This window comes from Delphinus delphis, chromosome 1, assembly GCF_949987515.2.
Source record: "Delphinus delphis chromosome 1, mDelDel1.2, whole genome shotgun sequence".
NCBI lineage: Eukaryota > Metazoa > Chordata > Mammalia > Artiodactyla > Delphinidae > Delphinus > Delphinus delphis.
Genome location: NC_082683.1, coordinates 158,605,083 through 158,631,653, shown reverse-complemented (window position 1 = coordinate 158,631,653; position 26,571 = coordinate 158,605,083). Strand labels below are relative to the sequence as shown.

The window sequence follows — 26,571 nt, the reverse complement described above, 5'->3', positions numbered from 1 at the left end:
ACATGAAAACCATGCCTTTGTACTACATTTACCACCCTGGCTGCAAAATATGCTTGTAAAGCCATCATTAGCAGACTCACAGCTGTCAACCCTCCCTGCACTCCCAGCCTGAGAGACAGCTAGCCATCCTTCTGTGCTGAATGCCCTTTTAATTGCACACCCCACTGTATTAGCTGCCTTGACCTCCAATAAAAGCTTCGGCCTAACAACGTCTGAAACCTGAGACAGGATGTCTACTGTGTCATCAACTTGTAGGCTTCCTGCAGGGCTCCTGCCAAGTGTGCACATGCACGCACACACGCACAGCCCGTTAGAAAGACTTCTCCCTAGAAATTTCACAAATAATTACATGAGCAAACTTAGGCGGAAAGAACGAGAGGAGAAATAAAGGATACAGTATCTGAGAACAGAATCAAGGGAGACACGTGGAGGGTGTGCTGGGCTGCAGGGCACTATGTCAGTGCTCCCCTAGGGTGCCTGCAGGCATCCGAGGCAAACAAGGGGCGTGCCTGCCGTTCCTCTGTTCTCCGGCTGCTCCCACTGTGTCTGCCCCCAAGTCCTCATGTGCTCTGGGCTAGGAAAGGCCAAATGAAGGCCTGCTTTTAATACCTGTGCTCCCTGAGTTGCGTTTAGACTACAACAAACATATAAATTATTGTAGTTGAAAGAAGAGTTAGGGAAACATTTCACAGGAAGCAGACAATTTAAAGAGGCAACTTAGGGGACTTCCCTGGTGGCGCAGTGGTTAAGAATCCACCGGTCAATGCAGGGGACACGGGTTCGAGCTCTGGTCTGGGAGGATTCCACATGCCGTGGAGCAACTAAGCCCGTGCACCACAACTACTGAGCCTGCGCTCTAGAGCCCACGAACCACAACTACTAAAGCCCGTGCGTCACAACTACTGAAGCCCGCACGCCTAGAGCCCATGCTCCGCAGCAAGAGAAGCCACCGCAATGAGAAACCCACGCACCGCAGCGAAGAGTAAGCCCTGCTCACCGCAACTAGAGAAAGCCCTCGCGCAGCAACAAGGACCCATCACAGCCATAAATAAATTAATTAATTAATTAAATTTTTTTAAAAAGAGGCAACCTAGGCTAGTGCTAAAGATGAAAAATAAAATTGGTAATAACTGAATGGGCCTCGTTGACTCAGCACCTTCTACCTGCCATCTCCTTTGCAGACCACAGCACCCAAATGAGAGGATTATTACACCCAAGTCATGGACGTGGGCTGTGTAAGTACTGGTCTAAGTAACTGTGGCCTTGTCTAGATATTTGAAGGAGCAGAAAAGAGAAGGAGAAAGCAAAGGGGGCAAAAAGAGGTTTAAAAAAATTAAGATGGGGCTTCCCTGGTGGCGCAGTGGTTGAGAGTCTGCCTGCCGATGCAGGGGACGCGGGTTCGTGCCCCGGTCTGGGAAGATCCCACATGCCGCGGAGCGGCTGGGCCCGTGAGCCATGGCCGCTGAGCCTGCGCGTCCGGAACCTGTGCTCCGCAGCCTGTGCTCCGCAACGGGAGAGACCACAACAGTGAGAGGCCCGCGCACCGCAAAAAAAAAAAATAATAATAAGATGTAGAATTTTTTAAAGAATGATGAGTAAAATGTTTGGAGTTCTGGTGTTTCTACATTGCTATCCCCACAAATTATTTCTAATTCCTAATGAACGTGACAGATGTTTTTAATGGAAGACTAACTATAAGCAGTCTTTATATCTAAGGCAATACTTTTTCTCAAACATCCCTTACCAAACTGCTCTTGTAAAATCAATTGTCCTTTTGTTTGTCCACATTTATTTCTGCTTCCAAATACAGAAGACAGTAAACAGCTTCATTAAGAAACAGGAAGAATCTTGTGAGTCAATTTATGATCCAAATTCCAAAGGCAGAAATATGAGCCATGGCAATGCCAGTGAGTACCGTCACCTGGATGGCAAACGGCGGGGGGACACACCTTGGCTGGCTGGGCGTGGGATTCCCACAGGTGTGCCAAGCCACGGAACAGCTTCAGCCTCCAGGTTCAGACAGAAAGCCATCTAAGGCTTTGTCAAGCACATCCCTCTAGAATTTGGGGTCAAAGATTGGGCTCCTTAAGACTTGCAGGCTTGCAAGGAGTTTAGAGACCACCAACTCCCTCCTCTCGGTTTACAAAAGAGGAACAAAGCACAGGTGACTCGTCCGAAGCCACAGTTCTCATTAGTGCCAGAGGCGGGACCGCCCCTCAACATCTGGGACGGTAGACAGCCTCCAATGCCTACCGGCCACCCACCCTGGATTTCTGTTTCTCTCACCCTCTCTCTCGTCCTTCCTCCTACTGCTCCCATCTATGTTATTCCTCCCCCTTCTATCCCCACACTGCCTGGCTTGATGGAAACAAGTGATGCTCCAGTTCACAGCTGTGGGCCCACAAGGAAGACACTCAAGGCCACCTCTTCAGCCGCCGTGCTCAGGATCGAGACATCCCTCTAAGAAAAGCCACACAACTGAACCAGGCAGGTGATTATTTTTCATTAGATAATGGCAGTTACTAGTCGTCTGCCTGAATTCAACTGTGTATTTTCTGTATAATTCTTTGGTTAGATAGCTCAATAGCTTTTGGTTGGTGGTGGTGGTGGTGATGGTTTCTAATCAGTTAATAAGTAAGTCTCCTACAGCTGCATGAAACCACCAGGTAGATGGGGCAGGGAGTAGGGAAGTAGTGATTACAGCTCTAAGGAAAGCAACCACCATAAATAAGATGATCGTGTTTCATGGGGAAGCGTAGCTGCTCATCACCGCTAATTAAAAGATGGAATTACTTCATAGAAAAATCTCAAGCCCTATAAATTCCTATGTTATCTTAGAAGAAATCCTTAGTTAGCAACTACAAATCCCAGACATCACTCAGATTAGATAAAGAATTATTCGTTTACGTTTTTCACCCCTGTGGTGGCAAAGTAGATTTAAACTGATTATTCGCAGTCATGCTTTAAAAATAAAAACATTTCGTGTGTAAGAACTAGCAAAGATTTTTAAAACATGCTGTGTGGAGAACTAAAACTTTTAACAAGAACTTTTTGTGGGCAGCAACAACATGGAGCTTAAACTCCATTCAGCAGAAAAGATGAATAAAAAGTAGCCCGTCAGCCGTAAGTTAGTCTATAACACTTAAGATATATTTCGATATAGTTCTGCTTATCAAAAGAACTTACTCTACTCCAGAGCCTTCTGAAATGTTCACCTATAGAGCAGCATAAGGATATCGACTCTTTCTACACAAGCGTTTACAAGAACACTCTCTACCCAAGGCAGCTCCAGCTCCGAGAGCAGGGATATGTGCAGGAAATACTGCTTGGTGTGCGGAGACTGTCTTTATTTCCAGACTTCTCCACAGGGCCTGGGCGGAATCGATGCGATAGGATCAGCAAAGTATAACTGCAAAGAAAACTGTCTGAGAAAGATAAAACTGGATAGGGAGGCAGATAAGCCCAAATTCCCAATGTCGCTCAGATCCGCACACTGCATGTGCAGTCACTGGGGTACGTCTGCTCTCCCACACTCGCCGGAGTGGAACTGCAAAGTTCGGTGTGTGCAGTGCTCCCTGGGGGGCCTCTGAGAGGGGCAGGGCTTAAAGGGGGCATTTCCATCTGTGACAAATAATCTCAATCCATATTCATGGCATCTCAACTAAAAGGAGTAGCTATTTTCATCAACCGAGTTCTCCTGGTCCTGTGGAAGCCACCCTACAAATGAATAAATAAGTAGGAGACGCTTTCTTCACTTGGAGGTGAGGAAACGGGAAAGGAGACGAGCTTAATGGTTCCACCTTCTCTGACAACTGCTTTTCTGTTTTGGTGTCAGATCACTGGCAAAAGGAAAAAGAAAGAGAGAGAGGGAGAGAGGAAGAGAGAAGAAGAAAGAAAAAAGGAAGGGAAGAGAGAGAGAAAGGGAAGGAAGGAATTGTCATAAAATTCAACTTCCTGTGGGGCATCCTTGGAATAAAACAGAAAGTGATGGTTGGATATCATCTCACAATTTCACCAGCTCCTCACAGCAACGCTGGCAGGGCCCAACATTACCCCCATTGTATACATTTATTTTATTTATTTATTTCTGGCTGCGATGGGTCTTCGTTGCTGCGCGCGGGCTTTCTCTAGTTGCAGCAAGCGGGGGCTACTCTTCGTTGCAGTGCGCCAGCTTCTCATTGTGGTGGCTTCTCTTGTTGCGGAGCACAGGCTCTAGGTGCATGGGCTTCAGTAGTTGTGGCACACGGGCTCAGTAGTTGTGGCTCGCAGGCTCAGTAGCTGTGGCGCACGGACTTAGTTGCTCTGCGGCATGTGGGATCTTCCCGGACCAGGGCTTGAACCCATGTCCCCTGCATTGGCAGGCAGATTCTTAACCACTCAGCACCAGGGAAGCTCACCCCCATTGTAAAGGTGAGAATAACCAGGTTCAGAAAGGCTAAGTGACTTGCCCAAGGTCACACACTCGGTGATGCAGCCTAGTTTTGCACCCAAGATCTTCATGTTTTAAGGTCATAAGAGCCTCAGAAAATGAATCTCTCTTAACCTCTCAGTGTCTTCAACAACTTTGAGCTGCCTCAGATGTCCTCACCTCTCCATCACTCCTGGACACACTGTCATTGCCTGCCTTTCTCCAGGGTGCCAGAAACTTCTAACAAAGATCCCCGGTGACCTCCTATTTACTGATTCAGTGGAAACCTCAGTCCTTACCTCCTTGATCTCTCCAAGGTATCTGACCTTTCATCACCCCTACCTTCTCAAGCTCACCCCTCCCTCCGTTTCCATGATACCACTTTTTCTTATCTTCCTCCCCCTTTTCTGGTCTCTCCTTGAATTGTCTTCCTGACTCCTCAAGGCTGCCTGTCCCTTCAATGTCAATGGGTCCCACAGCTCCACACTTCACCGTCTGTCACTCTACACATCCTTCGGGGAGAGCTCACCTCATCTGTGGATTCCACCACCTTCCTCATGCTGACATTTCCCAGATCCACGGCTCCAGATCTGAATCCACTCTAGAGCCCCACTGGACCCCACTGGAACATTCCATCTCAAGCTCTAGAGAACCCAAACCAATTTTAGTATTCACACCCATCCTTGAAAATCAGACCCACCATAACAAAAACCCCCTCTCTGCCTGTATTCTCCATCTCAATTAACGGCTGCAGCACCCTCACACTTGCCCTAGCCAGAAATCTTCATCCTCTTGCTCCTGCCCCATTTCTCAGCTGCCAGCCGCCATGGGTTTTCTATGTACAAAATCTGTCAGGGCCAGGCTGCCTCTTCATTCGCACTGCTACTGCCTTAGTTAGGTCTGCACCATCTTTCACTGAGGCCACGGCGAGGGGCCTCTCCACTGAACTCCATGATACCACTCTTCGAATCCAGTTTCTCTCTCCCTATCAGAGCAATCTTTCTTAAATGAATATCTGATCACTTCACTCCCTTCCTGAAAGCCTTCAATGGCCACCCAGCCTATAGGATAATATCCAGATTCTTTAGCCTACGAGGCCCTTCATCCTCTCCCTGCCACCTCCCCAGCCTGTCACTCACCCATATGCACACACTGCACTATGTCGGCAACGCACCACTGCAGTTCCCCCAGGATACTGAGTGTGCATAACCTCTTTGTGCCCTAACGCTCACCATTCTCTCTGCCTGGAATGCGGGTGATTCACCATGTTCACATGCTGAACTCCTACTCACTCTTCCAAAGCCAGCCCGAGCCTCACCTCTCTTTGCTTCCTAGCAGCCTCCACAGCCCATGGTCCAGCATTTAATATGCTGCACCCTAACTCTTTGGTTCTTTGTCTGTCTCTAATACTAGACTGGGAGTTGCTCTGGGGCAGAAATTTTTAGTCTTTTTCATATCTTGGTTATAATATGGCATATAGTACCATAGATGGTACACGAGTGGGAATCAAAAGTGCTTATGGCATACGAATATGGAAGCAAAAACAAAAAATAAAATATCAGCAAACTGAATCCAGCAGCATATTTAAAAAAATACATCATGACCAAGTAGGGTTTATTATGGGAATGCAAGGATGGTTCATTATTAGGAAAGCAATGATAATACTTCACAATATTAATAGATCTAAGGAGAAAAATCATATGATCGTCTCCCTAAATACTGAAAAGACCTTGGCAAAATATAACACCCATTCCTGATGGAAAAAAGTAAATAAAATAGGAACCGATGGATACTTCCCTAACTTTTAAAAATATATAGAGACCTCAGTTCAAAAGCCAAGATCTTACTTAGTGAGAAAAACTGTACACATGCCCACCATACATTACCATTTAACACTGTGTTGGAGGCATAAATCAATGTAACAAACAAGAGAAAACTATTAGAGGAATAAAATTAGCAAAGGAGAGGAGTGATGCCGTCTCTATTTGTAGAAGATAAATCCTTTTGAAAATCCAAGAGTACCCATTTAAAAACTAATGAATACAGTAATACAATTTAATAATAGGATATAAGATATATATGTAAGATATATATAATATCCTTCTTATATATTAACAATTATCAATTAGAAGAAATAATGGAAGATAAGAGCTCCTTTATAAATAGCAACAAAAAGTATTTTTAATGCCTAAAAATAAATCTAACAAGAAATAAAGCCTCTACAAGAAAAACCTTTAAAATTGCTGAAAAGTAGATGTGTTCAAATGGAAAGACATTCCATGTTCTTGGGAAGGAGTCAACATCATAAAGATGCCAAATATCCCTCAGGTTAATGTATAAGTTTAACATGGTCCCAATTTTAAAAAATTTTATGGAGTTAGGCAAGTTGATTCTGAAGTTCATATGGGAAAATAGTCTGGAAGAATAACCAGGAAACTACTAGAAAGGAAAGGCATTGTTTGGGAAAGAGAGAGAGCCAACATTACCAAGTACTAAAACATGCTCCAAAGCTTCCGTAACTAAAATAGTATGGAATTGGTACGTGAAAAGACAGATAAATGGGATATAACAGAAGGTCCAGAAGTAGACCCAAGTACTGAAAATCTGGTTTATGATAATGGTTATTTCAAATCAATGGGGGAAAGATGAATGTTTTAATAAAGGGTTTGGGGACAACTGGATAGACATTTAGAAAAAGATAAAATTGATCTATACCTCTCATTATACACCAAAATAATCTCCCAATGGATCAGAGGTCTAACTATTAGAAAGGAAACCTTACACATATTCAAGGAAAACATAGGTGAACTTCTTTAAAACCTGGAAAAGGTGGACAGACAACCTTTCTAACCATAATTCAAAATCTAATTTTCTTAGATGGGTTCTAAAGCATCCCAAAGGCAGTGGGAAGCAGGATGATGAGTACAAACTGATTCACTATTCTAATTAATATTTCAAAAGCAATTTAGGAATAGAGATGTATTGCCAGTCCTTTTGCACCTACACAAATATACTCTTAAGACATTTCTGATTGGTGCCTTTGAGTCTGAAAGATCAACGGGAGTTCTTTCTAAACAGTGCTTCTTTGACACAATAAGACCACACAGGAGATTTTTTTTAAAAAAAGGAAAGATTTTTATGATCAGCCTGTGACTCAAGATACGGGTAAAAAGGAAATTAGTTTTGCATTCCTGAAAAGAGACTGGGAACCCTCACAGACACCAGCGTGCACGTGGTCTCTGCACCAGTCTCTGCGGGGATGAAACAGAGTGGAGTCTGGCAGCCCTGCTGACGTGGCGCAGAAGGTCTAGCTAAAGAACATGTCCTCTCAGACAGTCTCCACGGGTCCCTAGGGCAGGGCTTTTCAGAAAGGGTTGACAACAGCCTCAACCAAGTGAATATAAATATAAGGAAGTTCCTTTGCCCCCTCTAACACATTCCAGCCAAGCAAATTACTCAGCTCAGGGTCCTGACCACCTCACATACTTTCCCCCCATCCTGAAAGTGAAGTTACCAGGAAAAATAACCACAACCTTCTCCCTCAAGCAAGGGTCTCCACTCAGGTAGTTATACTAATAGTGTAATACCCTCAATGGCTTTGGAAGGGGAGAAGCATCCTTGGATTTCTCTGTTCCTTGCATCTTTACTCGTACTTCCTTTTGTGACCTGAACCACATCAATCACCTGGAATTCCAGGGTAAAGAAAAGAAATTGGGTTCATCTTCATTTTGCTACATGAGATTTTATGAATGTATGTAAGTATGTGTGTATATATTAGTACAGCACATACTAAGGATGATAATTGTTAGCCACTTGTAATCATCATTGTTATTACCATCACCATTATTATTAGCTGATGAATGGTTCAGTTTGATCTGTGATATAATGCCAAAGAGCAACTGATGTTGCCTATTTTATTGACTTAATCCTTCTAAATGCCGACAAATTACCAGGCTCAGCCATTTAAAAATCACATTTCTAATGCAATAATATTATCTGCAATGAGTGTGGAAGAAATGACTACAGGCCAGGGATTTTTACAAAGTGAATTAAATCACTATAAAAACTGACCATGGGACTTCTCTGGTGGCACAGTGAAGAATCCACCTGCCAATGCAGGGGACATGTGTTCGAGCCCTGGTCTGGGAAGATCCCACATGCCCAGAGCAACTAAGCCTGTGCGCCATAACTACTGAGCCCACGTGCCACAACTACTGAAGCCCATGTGCCTAGAGCCCATGCTCCGCAACAAGAGAAGCCACTGCAACGACAAACGCAGGCACTGCAACGAAGAGTAACCCCCGCTCACCACAACTAGAGAAAGCCCGAGCGCAGCAACGAAGACCCAAAGCAGCCAAAAATAAAAAATATATATACAATAAAAAAAATTTTTTTAATTAAAAAAAAAAAACTGGAGCTTTCCTCCACTGTTGAGCCCTGATGGTGTGGCAGTGAAAAAGAAATGCTAGAAGAAGGTGGAATCAGGGAGATGCCCTTCCACCAGGGAACTAAGGCTCTTGAGAAGTCTGTTTTGCTGGAAAGTAAGCCTCTGTTATGGAAAACACTTTCTGCATATTTCAAAATGGTTACTTTCCTCTCTTCCTGCCAGAGTTAGACCCTGAAGTCAGTAGGGCCATCGGCAAGGAGAAATAAACACAAATTTGGGGAAGCAAGGAAAAACTTGAACCAGTGAGGATGTGCTGGAACCCACAAGGATAGCCTAGAACCCTCCTCAGTCTCTCAATACCTAGACATCTTCACCTTCAGTGATAGAGATGTTCCACAGGAGAGGATGGTGCCCTTCATCATGAAGCAAAACATACACCTGGTCCAGTAGTTGGACGATCTTAAGAAATCCATCAGAAAGTAGAGGAGCCTAGCTGCTGCCTCATACCAATGGCAGAAGAGACAATTATGTGATGAGCTATAATCGTTCATGCCCGGCACTGACTCTTCAAGATTCAAAGAAGAATGTGTCTGCTGCTTCACTTCCATCTTCAACATCTCAAACTATCTCTGTTCCCTTCCCTACAGGGAGGAGAATTCTGGGAAATGTAGTTGACTCAATACAAATCCACAATAGTATCCACAATAGAATGTTTAAAGCCATATGATGCTAGTATTGGCTATTCACAGTAGATTGGAGTCAGAGTTGAAGTAGTGTCCATGAGACCACCAGTTCTACTTGGATTTGAGTCTTTAACTGCAGGGAGTTTAGGGGTTCTGAAGTAAAGGTCAGGGTGTGGAGAATAGTGCTAGTGGGAAGGTTAGGATAGTGGCTAATAAATAACCTATCCGTGACTACAAACTTAACAACTCATATGACTAGTTATTAGCACACGTAACAGTTCAACGAATACTTTTGGGATGAAGGATGAATGAACGTTCCAGTGATCCTGGTGTTTAATAGAATAAGTGTCTTTCCTGTTCATTGCATCTTCCAACTAATTTTTACACCTTTCTCCTTTTAAACTCCTAATTTAATATACTGTTTCTAATGTACTTGACATTGTTTTTAAATTAATTTATATCTTGTCGTGAATGTACTTTTCAAAAATTCTCCAGATCACAAACTCAGTGATAATTATTTGAATGTATTTGTTTACTCAGTAAGTATTTCAAATAGATTAAAATATCAGGGAGATGTGAGGAATCTGAAAATACTTAGTGCTTTAACTTGATTATATATATGAACTAAACTAATATGTTAGTGTTTGATTTGTTCATTTTATGCTAATTTCCGTTTATATAATTTTGTAAAAATTTTTAAAAATCAGTATTTGTTATATACCAAAATAATTTTACATTCTCTAACTTATATTTTTAAGATTAAAATTTATAATTTTGTCATTTTATGTAAGATACAAATTTTACATTTATAATCTCACAAAATATTTATATAATAAATACCATGTGTTTCTTCTATTCAGATGAATGTCCCAATTCAGTGCTTATATAATTTAATGTTTTGTGATAGTAGCCTAAATATTGTTTTTTTCTAAATTCTGAGTTTGATATTTATACTATATAAAATCAAAAGATAACATTTTCTCAGGAGGAAGCTAAAGTTGATTTGACCCTTAAATCTCATTTTCTTCCTAAAACTCTAGAGAGTCTAGTTCATTAAAAGTTAAAAAAAAAAAAAAAAAAACTGACCCTGTTGGTTCACAATTAAAAGTCTGGTAGAATGAAATGCAATTATGCCATAGCTTACTAAGCCTTAAAGAAGATACTACTGCTCATATGTCTCTACTGGGAATGTTTTTATACTACCTAAAATGTTTGAGAAATGTTTTAATGATAAATGCTACTGGACTTTTTCATTACCGATATTATCTATTAGCTGATCCCTTATCTAAAATATTTCCGAAATGGAAAAGATTCAAATGAAGCTTTCTGAAAACAGCCATGTGTTCATAAAAAGATTTCCAATAGACTTTTCTCATAATTAATAAGTACTTAAAATTCAGTATCTATTTATAAAGAGTCTTACATTGGCTTCTAGGGGATCTTTTAAATGGAGTTATTTTTTCATACCCCTGTTTTTGAACTGAAAAAATATATATATACATATATATATATGTGTGTGTGTGTGTGTGTGTGTGTGTGTATATATATATATATATATATATATGTATGTATATATATATTCCCAAGTCTAGACTTACTTGGGCCCTGGCTATTTAGAGTCTACGTTTGGTATTCTTAAACCCCCTGACACATTCCTTTCTTTCATCTCTGTGATTCCTGGCCACTCTTCTCAGTATGTCTGGCTAATCTTCCTGACATTTCTGGGGCATAAATGGACCCAGAATATATGACCAGGGGAAAATTCAGCTAGGAATGTAGTTCTGTACTGTTTTTTATATAAAAGATTTTCTTTTATTGATATGGAAATGAATAGATGTCTGATAACCATCTGCCAACCTGGAACATTTCTACTTACCCCAGGGAGTTCTTTGGGGCTGATGTTTCATAGGGCTTACACTGTCAATTCAAAAGTTCTGTAACAGATCTCGAAATGATCTAGGATAGCCCCAAAATGGGAGATTCGTTCCTTGGCCCGCATTTCTGGCTCCGTGCCTTGACTGTGTATAAAACAGGAAAGATGCTCTGGCCAATGGATATGAAATGGTTTTATATTTACACAGTGGGACACCACAATGGGTAAAATGACTGATTTCACTTAAAATCCCAACACTTTACAAAACCACATTCTTTCCTTTTATCTGACCACTTTCACTTACTAGCCCTAGGAAAGAAATGATATAAACCCAATAAGTACTTTTTCTACTGACTGAAGTAATAAGTCAATCCAAATGGTTTACAGTCTGTCACCAGGCAAAAATCTTGACTCACTCAGGTGAGCTGCTATTTGACAGGTGGGATCCAGAGCATCATTAAGAGTTACGTGAGCTCACAGTTGTCTCTTCGACATTCCTCAGTCTGTGTCATTCCTAAATCTGCCTTTATTCTCTATCTCTTCCAAATCCATTATCATCTTTCTCTGTGAGCTCCCCCCAAATCTGTATCTCTTCGCATTTCCTGCCTCAGTCAACATTACCCCACCCACCCAGTTACCCAAGCTAGAAACCTCCGAGCCGTGTAGCCTTCTGCCATGAAGTCTCATTCTCCAGTGGACACACGACTAGTACTGAGAGTGCTCAGAACCGGGTGGTCACGCCTCAGGCCACTAGAGCCACTGTCTAACTCCTGGGACCAGCCCGACCTCCCTGCATGGGCCCGCCAGCACTTTACCTCCCCTCCTTAACCAACTGTTTCAGAGACAAAACTGGGGGAATTCAACAGTGCTGGCTACCTACCAGTGGGCATGATGTGAGAATTCACATGGCAAAATGATATTTGGGAAATGTACTGATGAAATCAGAAACTGAAAGTGGATAATATTTTGCAAGAAAAGCCCTAAATTCTGTAAAACATAAATCCCATAGAATCTTGTCTAGTTAATAATCATAAACCTCCACATCTTGCACTTCCCTGGTAGTCCAGTGGTTAAGACTCCACGCTTCCACTGCAGGGGGTGCAGGTTCGATCCCTGGTCAGGGAAGTTCCGCGGTATGGCAAAAAAAAAAAAAGATAAACCTTCACCTCTTTCTCTAAAGAATGGAAGCACTTTTCAAGCCTCACCTAAAATAATTTTTTGACATTCTAATCATTTAAAAGATCCTCTAGAGTCTGAATCATTTTTTCCTTCGTGTATTAATGGGAAAGTTAAAATACAGAGGAAAACTGATTTACTCACTGTCACAAAATAAATCGGTGGTAGAGAAAGAACTAAAACCAAATCTCCCCTAAAATTATAAGGTTCCTGGATGTACTCTTCTGCCTTTGACTTTTAAATGCCTACCGAGGAGACTTTTAATACCACCTCACAGAATGTAATACTCTATGTAAGAAGAGTCCCCAAATTCATCTTAAGTGAATTACAAAGATGATTTTTGCTAATTACCTCTCAAAAACATGCCTTTATCTTCCAGACCCTTACTCTTCAGGGCAAACTACATGTTGGAGTCACAATGACCTCTCTTGTTCTAATGAAACTTAACTCCTTCTGTGCCTGAGGGCTACGGAGGTCCACAGTTTGCTCATAAATCTGGCTCAGGGAAGAAGAAAGGCCTTGTGTTGGAGTTACGTGGGCCTCCATCCACGGTGCTTGAGAGAACACAACATTTGTTTGGTTAAAATGCTGCAAACTTAAAAAAAAAATGCTGCAAACTTTAAAGGTGTAATGGAAATATTACCTGAGGGTACCAATACTTAAAAAAGAAAAAAACCCTAAAATTATTATTCCCAGAGACAGGCAGAGGATTGGTAGTTAAAATTCTGGCCCCATACCTCATTACTAACAATGAGGTCATCCGAACAACCCTTGTTTCTGGCTAAGTCTTATGATGTTCTCCCTGCACCACATGTCATGTTTCACTGTGCTCCATCACATCTTAAACTCCAGGCAAATTCATGTGTGCACTTAAAGTGACCCCATGTGACTGTCCCCAAGACTGACAGCTCTTCTCTAGATGTGCCTGGATCACTTTAAATTGGTGTAGAGCATTGAGGTTCCCCAGATCCAACGTTTCCTCTGGAGCCATCACTCTGATAATATAATCAGTTTCCCAGCATCACTTTTATTTCATCACATAAATAAAATTGCCAAATATATCAAGCTGCCTCCTATTGCACTGTGAATGAATTTTCCAGGCTGCTTCAACAAAGCCAAAAATCTACTTTGTCACATGACTCCACAAAACATGATGGATGCATTTAAGTTTCAACATTTGTTTTTTCTTCCTATAGTTTTCCTTTCCTCCCTCCACTTTTATGAAAAGAGTGTATTTTAATTTACCTTGGCACACACGGAGCATTCAACAACACAAAGAAATTACTGTAAGAACAGGTCCGCAAGAATGTTCTAGAAAAAATTGGTAGGCTGCAATTTACTAGGATTGCCAAAAATATATCTTTAAGAACCAAAGTTCTTGGGCTTCCCTGGTGGAGCAGTGGTTGAGAGTCTGCCTGCCAATGCAGGGGACACGGGTTCGTGCCCTGGTCTGGGAGGATCCCACATGCCGTGCAGCAACTAGGCCCGTGAGCCACCACTACTGAGCCTGCGCGTCTGGAGCCTGTGCTCCGCAACAAGAGAGGCCGCGATAGTGAGAGGCCTGTGCACCGCGATGAAGAGTGGCCCCCGCTCGCTGCAACTAGAGCGGAAACGAAGACCCAACACAGCCAAAAATAAATAAAATAAATTAATTAATTTTAAAAAAAAGACTTAAATTAAAAAAAAAAAGAACCAAAGTTCTTCAAAATTTATCAGCTGGTCTAGTCTGGTTATACAGACTTACAGCATCCCACACTCTTCCTCCGTAGCACTCACGGCAAATGGAAACAAATTATGAATTGTGCATTTTGTGGTTAATGTCTGTATCCTCCGTTAGAATATAAGCTCCATGTGGACAAGGGCTGTGTGTACCTGTTATTTTATTGCTGTGCCTAACACAGTTCCTTGAGTGTAGTAGATAATCAAATAATATTGATAAACAATCACAAGAGTAAATAAATCTGTGAGTGAAAAGAGTGTTAAATCGGAAAATATGGCATGCAAGAGTGAAATAAGCTTTTTAGAGTCCCTGAGATTTACTTTTAGGGGTGTCCTGACAGATTTATTTTGAAACTACGAAAATGGCATATACTGACAACAATCTACAAGTTAATTACTCTTGAGATAAATTCGGGATTCATAAAACCAATTCTCTTGGTGGCAACTTTCCACATTTAAAATTTTACAACTCCTGCGGGTATCTGTTTAATTCAACCCTTGCGTATGAAAAGATCAATGTGTGTATATTTGGATAAGCAGAAACGGCAAGCAGATGCAGCTATTCCTAGACTCCACTACTCAAAATCACATTTCACTTCAAAAGTCACAGAAGTACAAACCAGAAAGTCCCACTGAACAGGGTCAGAATTCTCTACAGCAATTCACGCTGTGTTCTTGATATTTCTCTCTAAGCACTGATAAAAAAAACTCTTTGAAGTGAAAGAGTAAATATTATCATTTGATAGTACTTAGACCGAACAGTGCAAATACAACTGCATTGTGTTACACTCTGGGGACACACACAACGCTGGCAGGGGTGCCATGGAGGAATCAACGTGCTCAGCACTGGTGCAGGCAGGAGGGAGCCCCGCTCAAAGAACTACTCACCCCTTAATCTTCCTCTGATAGACACACAGAGGTTAGGGGGAAATGCTGACTTTCCAATATGTGTTTCTGTTTTGGTAGCCCTGGGAAGGAAGGCTCACGAATAGGCAATGGGAAATGCCAACTCCTAATTATCAGCCCGCTTTTACTACTCCCTCCGACATTTTTGTAAATGATCACGGATGGGGGTGGGGAGAAAAATCTAAGGAGTCGCCCCGGTAGGGGGGCGCGGAAAGAAAAGAATCCCAGTAGCTGGTGTCAGCATGTCCCCGGCCTGCAACGCGGCAAAGGCCTGTGGACGCCCGGGAAGAGGGTCTCGGGCGAAGGCAGCACCGCGCAGGACCAACGGGATGGATGGGCGAGTCCTGGGGGCACAGAAAGGGCACTCTGAGGAGTGGAGGGCAGCAGGAAGAATAACCTGGGCAGCCCCGGTGGGCGGCGAGGCCTGGAACCGCGTACGCACCATCCAAGCACTGCGCCCGGGGAAGTTCTGGCGGGGGAGACGCGCAGGGTCGCCCCCGAGGCCGGGAGCTGACCCGGCTCGGCCAACGCCTTCTCTGGAACCGAGCAGCGCACAGCGCTGCAGGTCCCCCGATCCACGGCCGCGGCGAGGCGCGCAGTTGTTGCCCGCCCAGCCCTGTCCCCGGCGGCGCTCACCTTGCCGGGAAAGGGCCCCGGGAGGAGCAGCTTCAGAGCCTGCCTCTTCAGCTCCACCAGGCGGGCGTTGCAATTCTCGCACCAGACGCCGCGGTCCGATCCGGGGGAGGAGCCGCCGCCGCTGCCCGAGCCCGGGGAGCCCGTGCCGAAACCTGGCGAGCCGCCCAGGGAGCCAGGCGAGCTGGTGCCAATGCCCGGGGAGGCGGGGCCCGGGGAGCCCGTGAAGGAGCTCGGGGACGAGGTGCCCGAGCCGGGGGACGGCGTCCCCGACGAGCCGAGCGCCGAGCCCGCGCCCTCGGGAGTGGGGCGGCTCCCGGCGCGCGACTCTTCGTATGCTTTCCGGTACCAGCTTTCCGGGGAGAAGGGCGCCGCGGGCTTGGTGGGCGAGCAGACTTCATTCACCTGCGGGGGAGACACACGGTGTCAGGGGCCGCAGGGCGGCTGGCTCCCGCGCCTCTGCCAAGGGCCGCCCTCCCGCCTGCCCGGGGACCTGCGCGCCACCAAGGACCCGGCCAAGCGCCCACGGGCGCACGTTAGGGGCCGCTCTGAGCCCTGCGGCCAAATCTGCCTCCCTATGTCTGGTTAATTGTGTTTAAGTGAATCCCCGTCGCCCGGGTGACCCCTGCACCGGTTCCCGGGAGGCGGCGGACTCCTCTGGTTTGGAGGAGAGGGGCTCACTCGCTCAGGGAATTTCGATGGTTTCTGCAAAGGAACCCACGGATTCAGCTCCCCGCGCTTTTGAATCCGGCACCCACCCCAGCAGGAGCTCACTTTTAAGATCCTGGACGACGGGGGGCGGAGGGGGGCTATGACTTTTGGATTTTTATTCATTCAGGGCAAGGCCCTCCGGATCCTGAAGGTAAATGAAAGGTTCTCCCGCCTCCCGGAAAACGGTCCCTTAAGAACAGCAGAGAAATCGTGGGAAACCCTCCCATTCGGCTTAACTCTGCTTGGAAGTGCAGGAATGCTGCAAAAGTTAGGGATGCGGGGAAGAGAAGGACCGAGAGGGCTGCAAAAATTCCGAGGGCAAGGCGAGTGCGCTGGCGTCGTTGCTGGCGGACCCGCCTCCGCGCGCGCACGCCGGCTGGCCCAGCCGAGGCGCCTCAGCAGCGGGAGGAGAGCTCGGGGCCACCTTGCCCTGGCTGCACGTTACCCGGAAAGGGGAACCCTGGCCGGGAAGAGTCCGGTAACGCGTCTCCGCATTATACCCATCACAACTTACCCCGTATTTCTTGCCCCTGGTGGAGACTGCAAGCCTCTCTTTATTCCCAGCTACCGAATTCATGGTGGCTTTTCCAGAGGAGAGTGTCTAAATGTTCCACCAACGCTACATCCAAAAGGTCTTCCAACCCAGAAGGGTGTCCAGTTGTAGGGGGCTGTCTCTTGGCCCTCAAGTCAAGGTTTCTTAACTGAAGGGGGCGGGGGGATAAAAGCAGATGGACCTCAGAAGTAACAGCACTAATTTGCAGAAGGGTTGCAATGCCTGGTTTATTCTTCTCTTCAAATAATGCGTTTCCTTCTCTCCTGCCTTCTCCAACCACACGTTCTCTTTTCACGGTCACATCCAGATAATTGGCATTCTCCTCAGCCTAGCGAGTCCGTTTTCCTCCACGAGGGAAAAGACGAGTACAATCGGGGCACACGGCAGCTGCAGACAAGGTGGGCGGGCCCCCCGCCTCGCCTCCGCCGGCGAGCCGGCTCTGGGAACTTGTCTCCTTCGCGGAGCTTGGTAACTGAGTTCAAAGAAATTCTCCCAAAATATAAAGATCCAGATCGGGGAGGAGCCTCGGCGTGTTGGGGAGCCAATATCCGCCGGCCCGCTTTGCCTGACAGTTGCACGAGGGCAGAGAGGGGCGGCGGCGTGGCCCGGCCGGCGGGGCGCCCCGGCCGGCGTCTGCGGTCAGGGCGCGCTTGTGCGCCGGGGCGCAGCGCGGAGCCTCGCGAACAGCGGCCCCTCCGGGGAGCCCGCCGCCTGGCTGCAGCCGCCGCGTCTGCCGGGATCCATTTTATGTTGCGGCGCTCCTGCCTGACATTGCGAGGCCGAGAGCCGGGGGAGGGGGTCGTAAATCTCGCCTGTTGCGGGGAAGTTGCTGGTGAGTGGCCCGGATCCAGGGCTCTAATGAAACAGCACTGCGCGAGCCTGGAGCTGGGGGCAGCGCCGAGCGAGCGCGACCGGACAGAAATGCGCCCGAGCCTCCCCGCCCCCAAGTTCTTTCTCTTCCTGGCAAGGCTTGCAGTTCTGCCTTTGAAACGCCGTGTAAGAGGGATTGAGTCACAAACAAGTCCACAAATATGCCGGGTCCTCCCCCCGGCCTTTGTTCTCCTAGACCTGCCCTGCAAACCTTTTCTGGAATTGCCCTACCAAGCCCGGCCGGCCTGGGGGCCACCCTCCCGAGCGCAGCGGGAGAACAGGTCCTTCGCCCCCGCCCGCCCGCGACCCAGTGTGTGCTGTGCCTAGCCGCCCAGGGCTGGGCCGCACGAGCCCGGGGAGCAAAGGGCCGCCGCCGGGCAGGGAAACTGAGGGACTTGCCGCGCGGCACACGCTCGGCGCAGACGGCGCGGGCCTGGAAGGGGGTGTGTGCAAGCTGGCCTTGGCCTCGCCTTGGCCGGGGGTCCCCTCGGCATCCCCCTTTCTGCTCTTCAGCGCGCAGGGCCCGCCGTGTCCCGGGAGAACCCAGTCATCGCCCTCTCCAGTCCCCCTCCGCCCCCGGCGCAGCGCCTGGAGCGCAGGAAGCCGGCATTTGCCGGGCTCCACACGTAGCTGCTCCGGGGTGTCATTTTTCATCTCCCGGGAGGACATTTCTTCTGGTGAGCCCGCAGGTCTGTTTTGTTGTGACCTTTAATTAACACCCCGCGAGACGCTTCTTAAAAGGACCAGCCCCGTGCGGTGATCACGTGAGGTGTAATGGCATCTCCGCGCCAGGGAGGGACCTGGCCTGGGGGCATGCGAGGGCGCAAAGGACGCCTGGGGCTTTCCAGCCTCTAGCTTCCCTCTGAGATATGGAGGGGGCAGGAAGACAATATCCTGGGGTGCTGGAGCCCTGTGGCAACGCCGCCCCACACCTGCTTTCCTCAGGGAAAATTCCTTCCGCGCATCCCTCGCACTGCCCTCCGCCCACCCCTTCCCGCCGCAGCCCTTGCGTGGGAGTGTTTCACAGGCACTAAAGCGAGGTAAGAAGGTCAAAATGTAGATGTCGAAAACAGTGTGGAAGTTTCCATTACGTTCCTACTTCGCATTTAAAAGTGATCATATCAAGAGAAGACCTTAGGGGTCAGGTACACCTCCGGGCAACACCAGCCAGCTTCCATCCCCATCTGTATTGCGCGGAGATGCTGCGAAAATAGCATAGCCATTAGCTATGCACTGCTCATCTGCCGAAAAGCAGCGTGTGGCCAGGTGAAATGCAGAAGCCAGTGAGCCGAGGGTGGGGAAGGAGTGGTGTCGAGGAAGAGTATTGGGGAGCTGGGAAATTCACCTTGGAGACAGAGGAGACCCGAGGTGGTCTGATTTGCATCCCAAAGTAGATGGGGCTCCAAAGCGTGTTTGGTGAGCTCGGAGCGCCCTCTGTCGATCAAAGTTTACAACCAGAAGCCCCGCAGGAGAGTTTGATTTGATGCTTTAAAAAATTGATGTGAAATTTACATACTGTGAAACGCACAATTTTTTTAAGTGTACAATTCTCTGAATTTTGATAACTGTACACTCCCAGGTAAGCCACCACCACAATCAAGTTATATATTTCCATCGCTCCAGAAAGTTCGTACCTTCCTCTTCCCAGGTGATCCCCATCCCTGGTACACAATCACAGCTCTGATTTCTATCACCATAAATTAGTTTTACCTGACCTTGAACTTTTTATCGGTAAAGTCCATGCAGCGTGTATTCTTTCGTGTTTGGCTTTTGTTGCTTAACGTGAGGTTTTTGAGCTTCATGTTGTTGCTAATATCGATCTGTTTTCTGTGTGTACTCTGTTTTTCATTCCTGTCTCTTCTGCCTTCTTTTTGTTAATTGATTTTTTTTTTTTAGTTATTCCGCTTTCATCCTTCTATTGGCCTTTTAGCTGTAAGGATTATAATATGCATCTTTAACTTGGGCTACTTAAGAGTTAACTTTGTGCCACTTCACCTAAAATGTAAGAAACTTGCAACAGTATAATTCCATTTTGCCTCCCTCCTTTGTGCTACTATTTGATGTATTTTATATCTACATACATTGTAAAACCCATAATACAGTCTTCTCAATTTTACTTTAAACAATTTGTTGTCTTTTAGTGAAACTAGAACATTTTAAATATGTGGGTTTTTTTATATTTACCCAGTTTTATCATTTGGGAAACTCCATTTTTTTCCTATAGAGCCAACTTTCCAGCTGGGTCATTTCCCTTCAGACTAAAGAACTTCCTTTAGCATTTCTTATACTGAGGGTCTCTGGGCAACAAATTCTCTCAGCTTCTGCTTATCTGAAGATGTCTTTGTTTCACTTCGGAGCTTGAAGAATAGTTTAACTGGATGCAGAGTTTTTGGTTGACAGTTATTTTTCTTTCCACCCTTTCAAGATATTCATTGCCTTCAGATTAGAAGCCTTCCTTGCTTCTGATCAGAGGCCAGCATTAATTCTGATGGGAATTCCCCTATGTGTAATGTGTCCTTTTTCTCTGGATGCTTTGAAGATTTTCTCTTTACCATTGGTTTTCAGCAGTTTGGCTACGATGCTCCTGGATGTGGGTCTCTCTGTATTTATCCTGCTTAGGGTTTGCTGAATTTCTAGGACCTATAACTTGACTTGTAAGTTTTTCACCAAGTTTGGGGAAATTTCAGCCATTATTTATGGAATTTTTTCTGTCTTTTCTCTCCTTCTGGGACTCCAATTACATGTATATTATGACACTATTTGAATTGTCCCACCAGTTAGTGAGGCTCTGTTAATTATTTCAATCTTTACCCCTTTATTCTTTGGACTGGATACTTTCTATTGACCCTTTATTAAGTTCACTGACCCTTACTTCTGCTATCTCCAATCTCTGTCAAGCCTATCCAATGAATTCTTCATTTCAGATACTGTACTTTTCAATATGTACATACATAGTTTCCCTTTCTCTGCTTCTTTTTCCTTTAAATCTGTGAACATAGTTATAATGAGAGCTTTAAATTTCTTGCCTGCTAATTCCAACATCTGGCTCATTTGGGGGTCCCTTTCTATTAAGTGATTTTTCTCTTGACTCTGAATCACATCTTTCTGTTTCTTTTCATATCCACTAAATTTTAACTGTATGCTGAATATTGTGGATATGACATCATAGAGATGTTAGATTCTATTATCTTCCTTTGAAAAAGTACTGATTTTGTTCTAGGAGACAGTTAAGTTAGTGGTGGGTCACCTTAAACTTGTAGAGGCTTGGCTTTATACTTTGTTAGAGCAATTAGTTCTGTTTAGTTTTCGCCCTTAGTCCTGGGACTTGTTCTTTACCCCTAAAGTATGGCCCTTCTAGGGTTTTTGTGGAAAGTCTAAAGTGCTTACCAGGCCCCTCTAACTAGGGACTTCAACTCCAAGCTCTGCTCCCCTGCAGTGATAGCAGCTGAAATCTCTGCTCCACTCTTTCAGCTTCTAGATGCTCTTTTCCCTGGACTTCTTGTAGCTCTTCCACGTAGGCAAAATTCAAAAATATGAGCCAAGGATTTGAGGGAAATGAAATGTGGATTTTAGAGCTGCCTCACTTTGACTCTCTCCTTTCTGGGATTTTTCTCCTTCCTTTCCAGCTACAGCCCTAAACTCCACCACGAAATGCCTCTAACCAATAAGACTGGCTTTCACCTTGAGTTATAGCCACTGTGCCCAGCAGACTGGAAAAACCCATGTAACCCTTCTTTCAAGGATTGAGTCCTTGAATCCCCTCCAGTGCCCGTTTTTGGCCACTCTCCAGTGCCTTTAAATAGGTTTTTGTTGTTGTTGTTATGCAGCTTGTAATTGTTTTCTTTTGGAAATTCAATTGTTCATAAAGCACTCCCTAATTTTAGCTTAATGGTGGCTTTTTCAAATTGACCTTAGGTTTTTAGAATTCTTGTAGTTTTTATTTTGTGAGTTAGCAGCCTAAAGAGTTAGTCTTTAAAGAAACTAGCTATAACTTTATTTTCTATCTAACTGAAGTTTTTTAATGATGCAACCCAAGCCCTCACTGTTAGATAGATAGAAATCTCTAGATCTATGCAGGCATGCGTCAGTTCAGTTCCAGACCACCGCAATAAAGCAAATATTGCAATAAAGTGAGTCACGCGAAGTTTTGGTTTCTTAGTACATATAAAAATTACCTTTACACTATACTGTAGTCTATTAAGTGTGCAATAGCATGTTTAAAAAACGTACATACCTTAATTTATAAAAATACTGCTAAAAATGTATCATCTGACAATGCAGGGTTACAAACCTTCAACTTGTAAAAAAACAAAAAAAACCCAAACAAAAACATTATTTGTGAAGCACAGTAAAATTAGGTGTGCTTGTATATTTGAGGGTATTAATGGAATTACTGCAAGATTTAGGTTAAAAAAAACAACACTCATTTTATGAATGAAAAAATTACATACTGGCTTCCAAAAACCCAGAGCTTCTATTAACACAAATTTATTTACTCCATTGATACCCCTGGGTGAAAAACAGTATCTCCCTGCTATATTCATAAGTACAAAGTGCAAAAAAAAAGTTAAGGTCCATTACCTGGCTAAGAATGAAATTCTTATTCCATATTCCTTGTTGCTTACTTATTAAACAGATGTAACTTCTTTGGGAGTGTTTCGTGGGACTTTTATATTTTCAGAAAATGCAATTTAGCTTTCTCATTATTTATACCTCAGGGGTGAGTAGCTAATAAATTTTATAGCTAAAATATATTATGTCACCATGTTTTTGAAAGCCTAAAAGTATAAATCAGAAATAAAAAACCAAAATCAGGCTGGCAACTTTTAATTGCTAAGCAGAGGGCAGACTATGATAGATTTCACTCCTCTTTAATATTTTTCTTTTGAATAATTTCCATGTTGGTTCAGGCACCAACATGCCAACGGAGCCAGTGGAGTGCATGTGCCAGAGGCGCCTGCATTTCTCCTTGAAAGAGAATCAAAGCAGCTTACACCGTCCATGTGGTATCTTGATGAATATGCAAACAATATTTGCATATGATCTACTGGTGTTCTGGGGAACCATATGACCATGTGTGGGCTGCCAAAGAGTCATCAGCAAGCTGATAACTTTAATTTGTGTACTTGGCCACTGCAAGAGAAGGGTTGTTATCCTGCAAGCTAAGGAAGGCTTTCCACTCTTAGATGATCATTTCAATCATTAATCGTTTTATGCTCATGAATTCCTTTCATGCTAAATTCCAAGTCTGATTCCTGTCCAAAGTTCAGACAGTTCAGAAAATAAAGGTATAGAAAGAGAAAGGGTGTGAACCAAATTTGTGTGGCTAGAGGTTTTTTTTGTTTGGTTTGTGGGGGGGGGGAGAAAAGACTAATTATTAAAAACAGAGAGGAAGCTCAGACAATGAGTGCTCGCCCACTGACACTGGGCACCAGGTGTGATGACTATGGACTGTGCTGCCACTTACCACAAGAAGCAGCCTGCTTTGGAAAGGGATCACAGCTTTCTATGCATCACTGTTTATAACAGTGAAGGAAGAGAAACAACTTACGTGTGTATCAGTAGGGGATAGGTTTAATAACTTACAGGGGATAGGTTTAATAACTTACAGTAGTCAGATGGTGGAATACCATGCAGCCATTAAAAATGTTTTCATAAAAGAATAATTTTTTGGAAAAAATGGAAAGATGTTGATGATATCATAGTTTTAAGTATTTTAAAAAGTTAAGTATGTACAGTAAAATGATAATTCAGTGAAACCAAAAGAAAATTATATATGCAACAGAAAAAAGACTAGAATCTAACATCAAAATATTGAGTATAACAGCTCTTTCTGGGAGTTTCCAATTCTATGTTTTCTGAGAGAAGTTTAACATCATCATTATTATTATTATAAGAAAAGTTACTAAAATATAAAAAGGAAATTAAAGCAAGTTTCAATTTTTTTTTTTTTGTGGTACGTGGGCCTCTCACTGCTGTGGCCTCTCCCGTTGCGGAGCACAGGCTCCGGACGCGCAGGCCCAGCGGCCATAGTTCATGGGCCCAGCCGCTCCACAGCATGTGGGATCCTCCAGGACCGGGGCACAAACCCGCGTCCCCTGCATCGGCAGGCGGACTCTCAACCACTGTGCCACCAGGGAAGCCCAAGTTTCAATTTTTAGAAAAGCGCTCACAAGGAGCTAGAGGGTAAAGGAGGTGGGTGCCCCACGAACATCCATGGCCATAAGTGTTCACACACACACACACACACACACACACACACACACACACACACACGTACCTGCATCCCTAGACAAAGCCAGGATACAAAAACAAACAACAAATACAAAAAAACCACCATAGCTGGAGAGGGAGATGGGTAGAGAATATTGGTGATTAAAAATAAATATTTTGGGACTTCCCTGGTGGCACGGTGGTTAAGAATCTGCCTGCCAATGCAGGGGACACGGGTTCGAGCCCTGGTCCGGGAAGATCCCACATGCCGCGGAGCAACTAAGCCCATGCACCACAACTACTGAGCCTGTGCTCTAGAGCCCGTGAGCCACAACTACTGAGCTCACGTGCCACAACTACTGAAGCCCACGTGCCTAGAGCCTGTGCTCCTCAACAAGATAAGCCACCACAATGAGAAGCTCAAGCACCACAATGAAGAGTAGCACCCGCTCGCCACAACTAGATAAAAGCCTGCACACAGCAACGAAGACCCAACGCAGCCAAAGAATAAATAAAATTTAAAAAAATAAATATTTTACAACGAAATAAGACTTCAGAGCGCTTTACCAAAAAAAAGAAAAAAATAATCATACATCATTTATGTTTTACAACTTACTAAATTTGGAGTTAGGAATATAAGAGGGGGACCCCAGAGCCCTTTAGAGGTGAGATGACTTGCCCAAGACAGAGATCCAGCTGGGGGAGCACCAGGGAAGAAATACAGGCCCTTCTTTCGTCCCCAACCAGGAGCCACACACAGTTGCAGGATCAGAGGTGCAGCACATGTTGGTGACAGGTGAGACTTTAAAAGGCTGTGAAGGGACTTCCCTGGTGGTGCAGTGGTTAAGAATCCACCTGCCAATGCAAGGGACACAGGTTTGATCCCTGGTCCAGGAAGATCTCACATGCCGTGGAGCAACTAAGCCCGTGCGCCACAACTACTGAGCCTGTGCTCTAAAGCCCATGAGCCACAGCTACTGAGCCTGTGTGCCACAACTACTGGAGCCCGTGTGCCACAACTACTGAAGCCCGTGTGCCACAACTACTGAAGCCCGTGCGCCTAGAGCCCATGCTCCGCAACAAGAAAAGCCACCGCAATGAGAGGCTCGCGCACTGCAACAAAGAGTAGCCCCCACTCACTGCAACTAGAGAAAGCCCATGTGCAGCAACGAAGACCCAATGCAGCCAAAAATAAATGAATAAATAAATAAAAGGCTGTGCAGTCCAGGACATAAAGTAAAACAGAACCACTGCCTATCTATTTGATGACTGTTCTGATGAACTTCTAACAGAGCTGGAGCAGAATATCATTATGTGTTGGGTGCTGGGAAACATTTTTATTGAAAAGTCCTGAAACAGCACTCAGTTTAGAGGCAGGCCAGGTCAGCAGTTCAGCAGGACAAAGGAAACAAGGAGTCAGGGTAGTCAGAGAAAGGTGGGAGAGTCCCCCAGGAGGAGTCAGTGAGGGGACCCTTGGGAAAGTGGCTTGACTGGGCCTTGCAGGGTGGGTCAGAGACTAGGGAGGGTGGGAAGGACATCAGACACGAGACAAACACCCAGAAGGAAAGGGCAGGGAGGTCACAAGTGAGCTATTTTTCAAGAACTCAGAGTGCCTGTGGGAGTATGAGAGAAGGAATCACATCGTGTAATAGTTTGAATGTCAAGTTTAGGAGTTTGAACTTCAGGCAGTGGAGAACACTGAGGGGTTTCGAGTAAGTGAGGAATGGTGCCTAGGCCACACATAACATTAATCTGGTAGCACTTTGTAAAACAAAGTACATGGAAGCAGGCATACCAGTTAGGAGGTAAAAGGTGATGGGAGGTGTTAGAATTCGATGATTAGGAAACAAACAACCTAAAGACAAAAGATGTGGACAGTGTTTCATCAAAGCTATATAAATGGCTAATAAACCACATGAAACAATGCTTAACATCCTTAGTCATTATGGAAATGAAAATGAAAAACCACAATGAGACACCACTTCATACTCACTGGAATGAGTATAATCACAAAGGCAGACAATAGCAACTCTTGCTGACGATATGGAGGAATGGGAGCCCTCGTACAACTGCTGGGGGGATGTAAAGTGATGCGGCCACTAGTAGCCAAAATGTAGAGACAACCTAAATGTCCATCAGTTGGTGAAGGGATAGACAAAATGTAATATATCCATACAGTGGAATATTATTTAGCAATAAAAGGGAAGGAAGTGTAGATACATGCTACAATGTGGACAGACCTCAAAAGCATTGGGCTAAGTGAAAGAAACCAGACATGAGAAATCATATATCTTATGATTCCATTCATGTGAAATTTTCAGAAAAGGCAAATCTATAGAGACAGAAAGCAGACTAGTGGTTGCCTGGGGCCGGGGTTAGGAACAGGGATTAACTGTGGGCATGAGGGATCTTATTGGAGTGATGAAAATGTTCTGAAAC

General features: G+C 44.8%; 1 protein-coding gene across 1 annotated transcript in view; it reads right to left on the bottom strand.

The window, feature by feature from the left end:
- KIF26B (kinesin family member 26B) overlaps positions 1 to 17,073 on the bottom strand; it is a 494,760-nt gene extending 477,687 nt beyond the window's left edge. Inside the window, exons 1-2 of the mRNA XM_059997085.1 lie at positions 17,011 to 17,073; positions 15,789 to 16,190 (exon numbers count right to left, since the gene is read on the bottom strand). Of these exons, the coding sequence (XP_059853068.1) occupies positions 15,789 to 16,190; positions 17,011 to 17,073 (465 nt within the window). The remainder of the gene's footprint in view (positions 1 to 15,788; positions 16,191 to 17,010) is intronic.
- Positions 17,074 to 26,571: the final 9,498 nt, after the last annotated feature.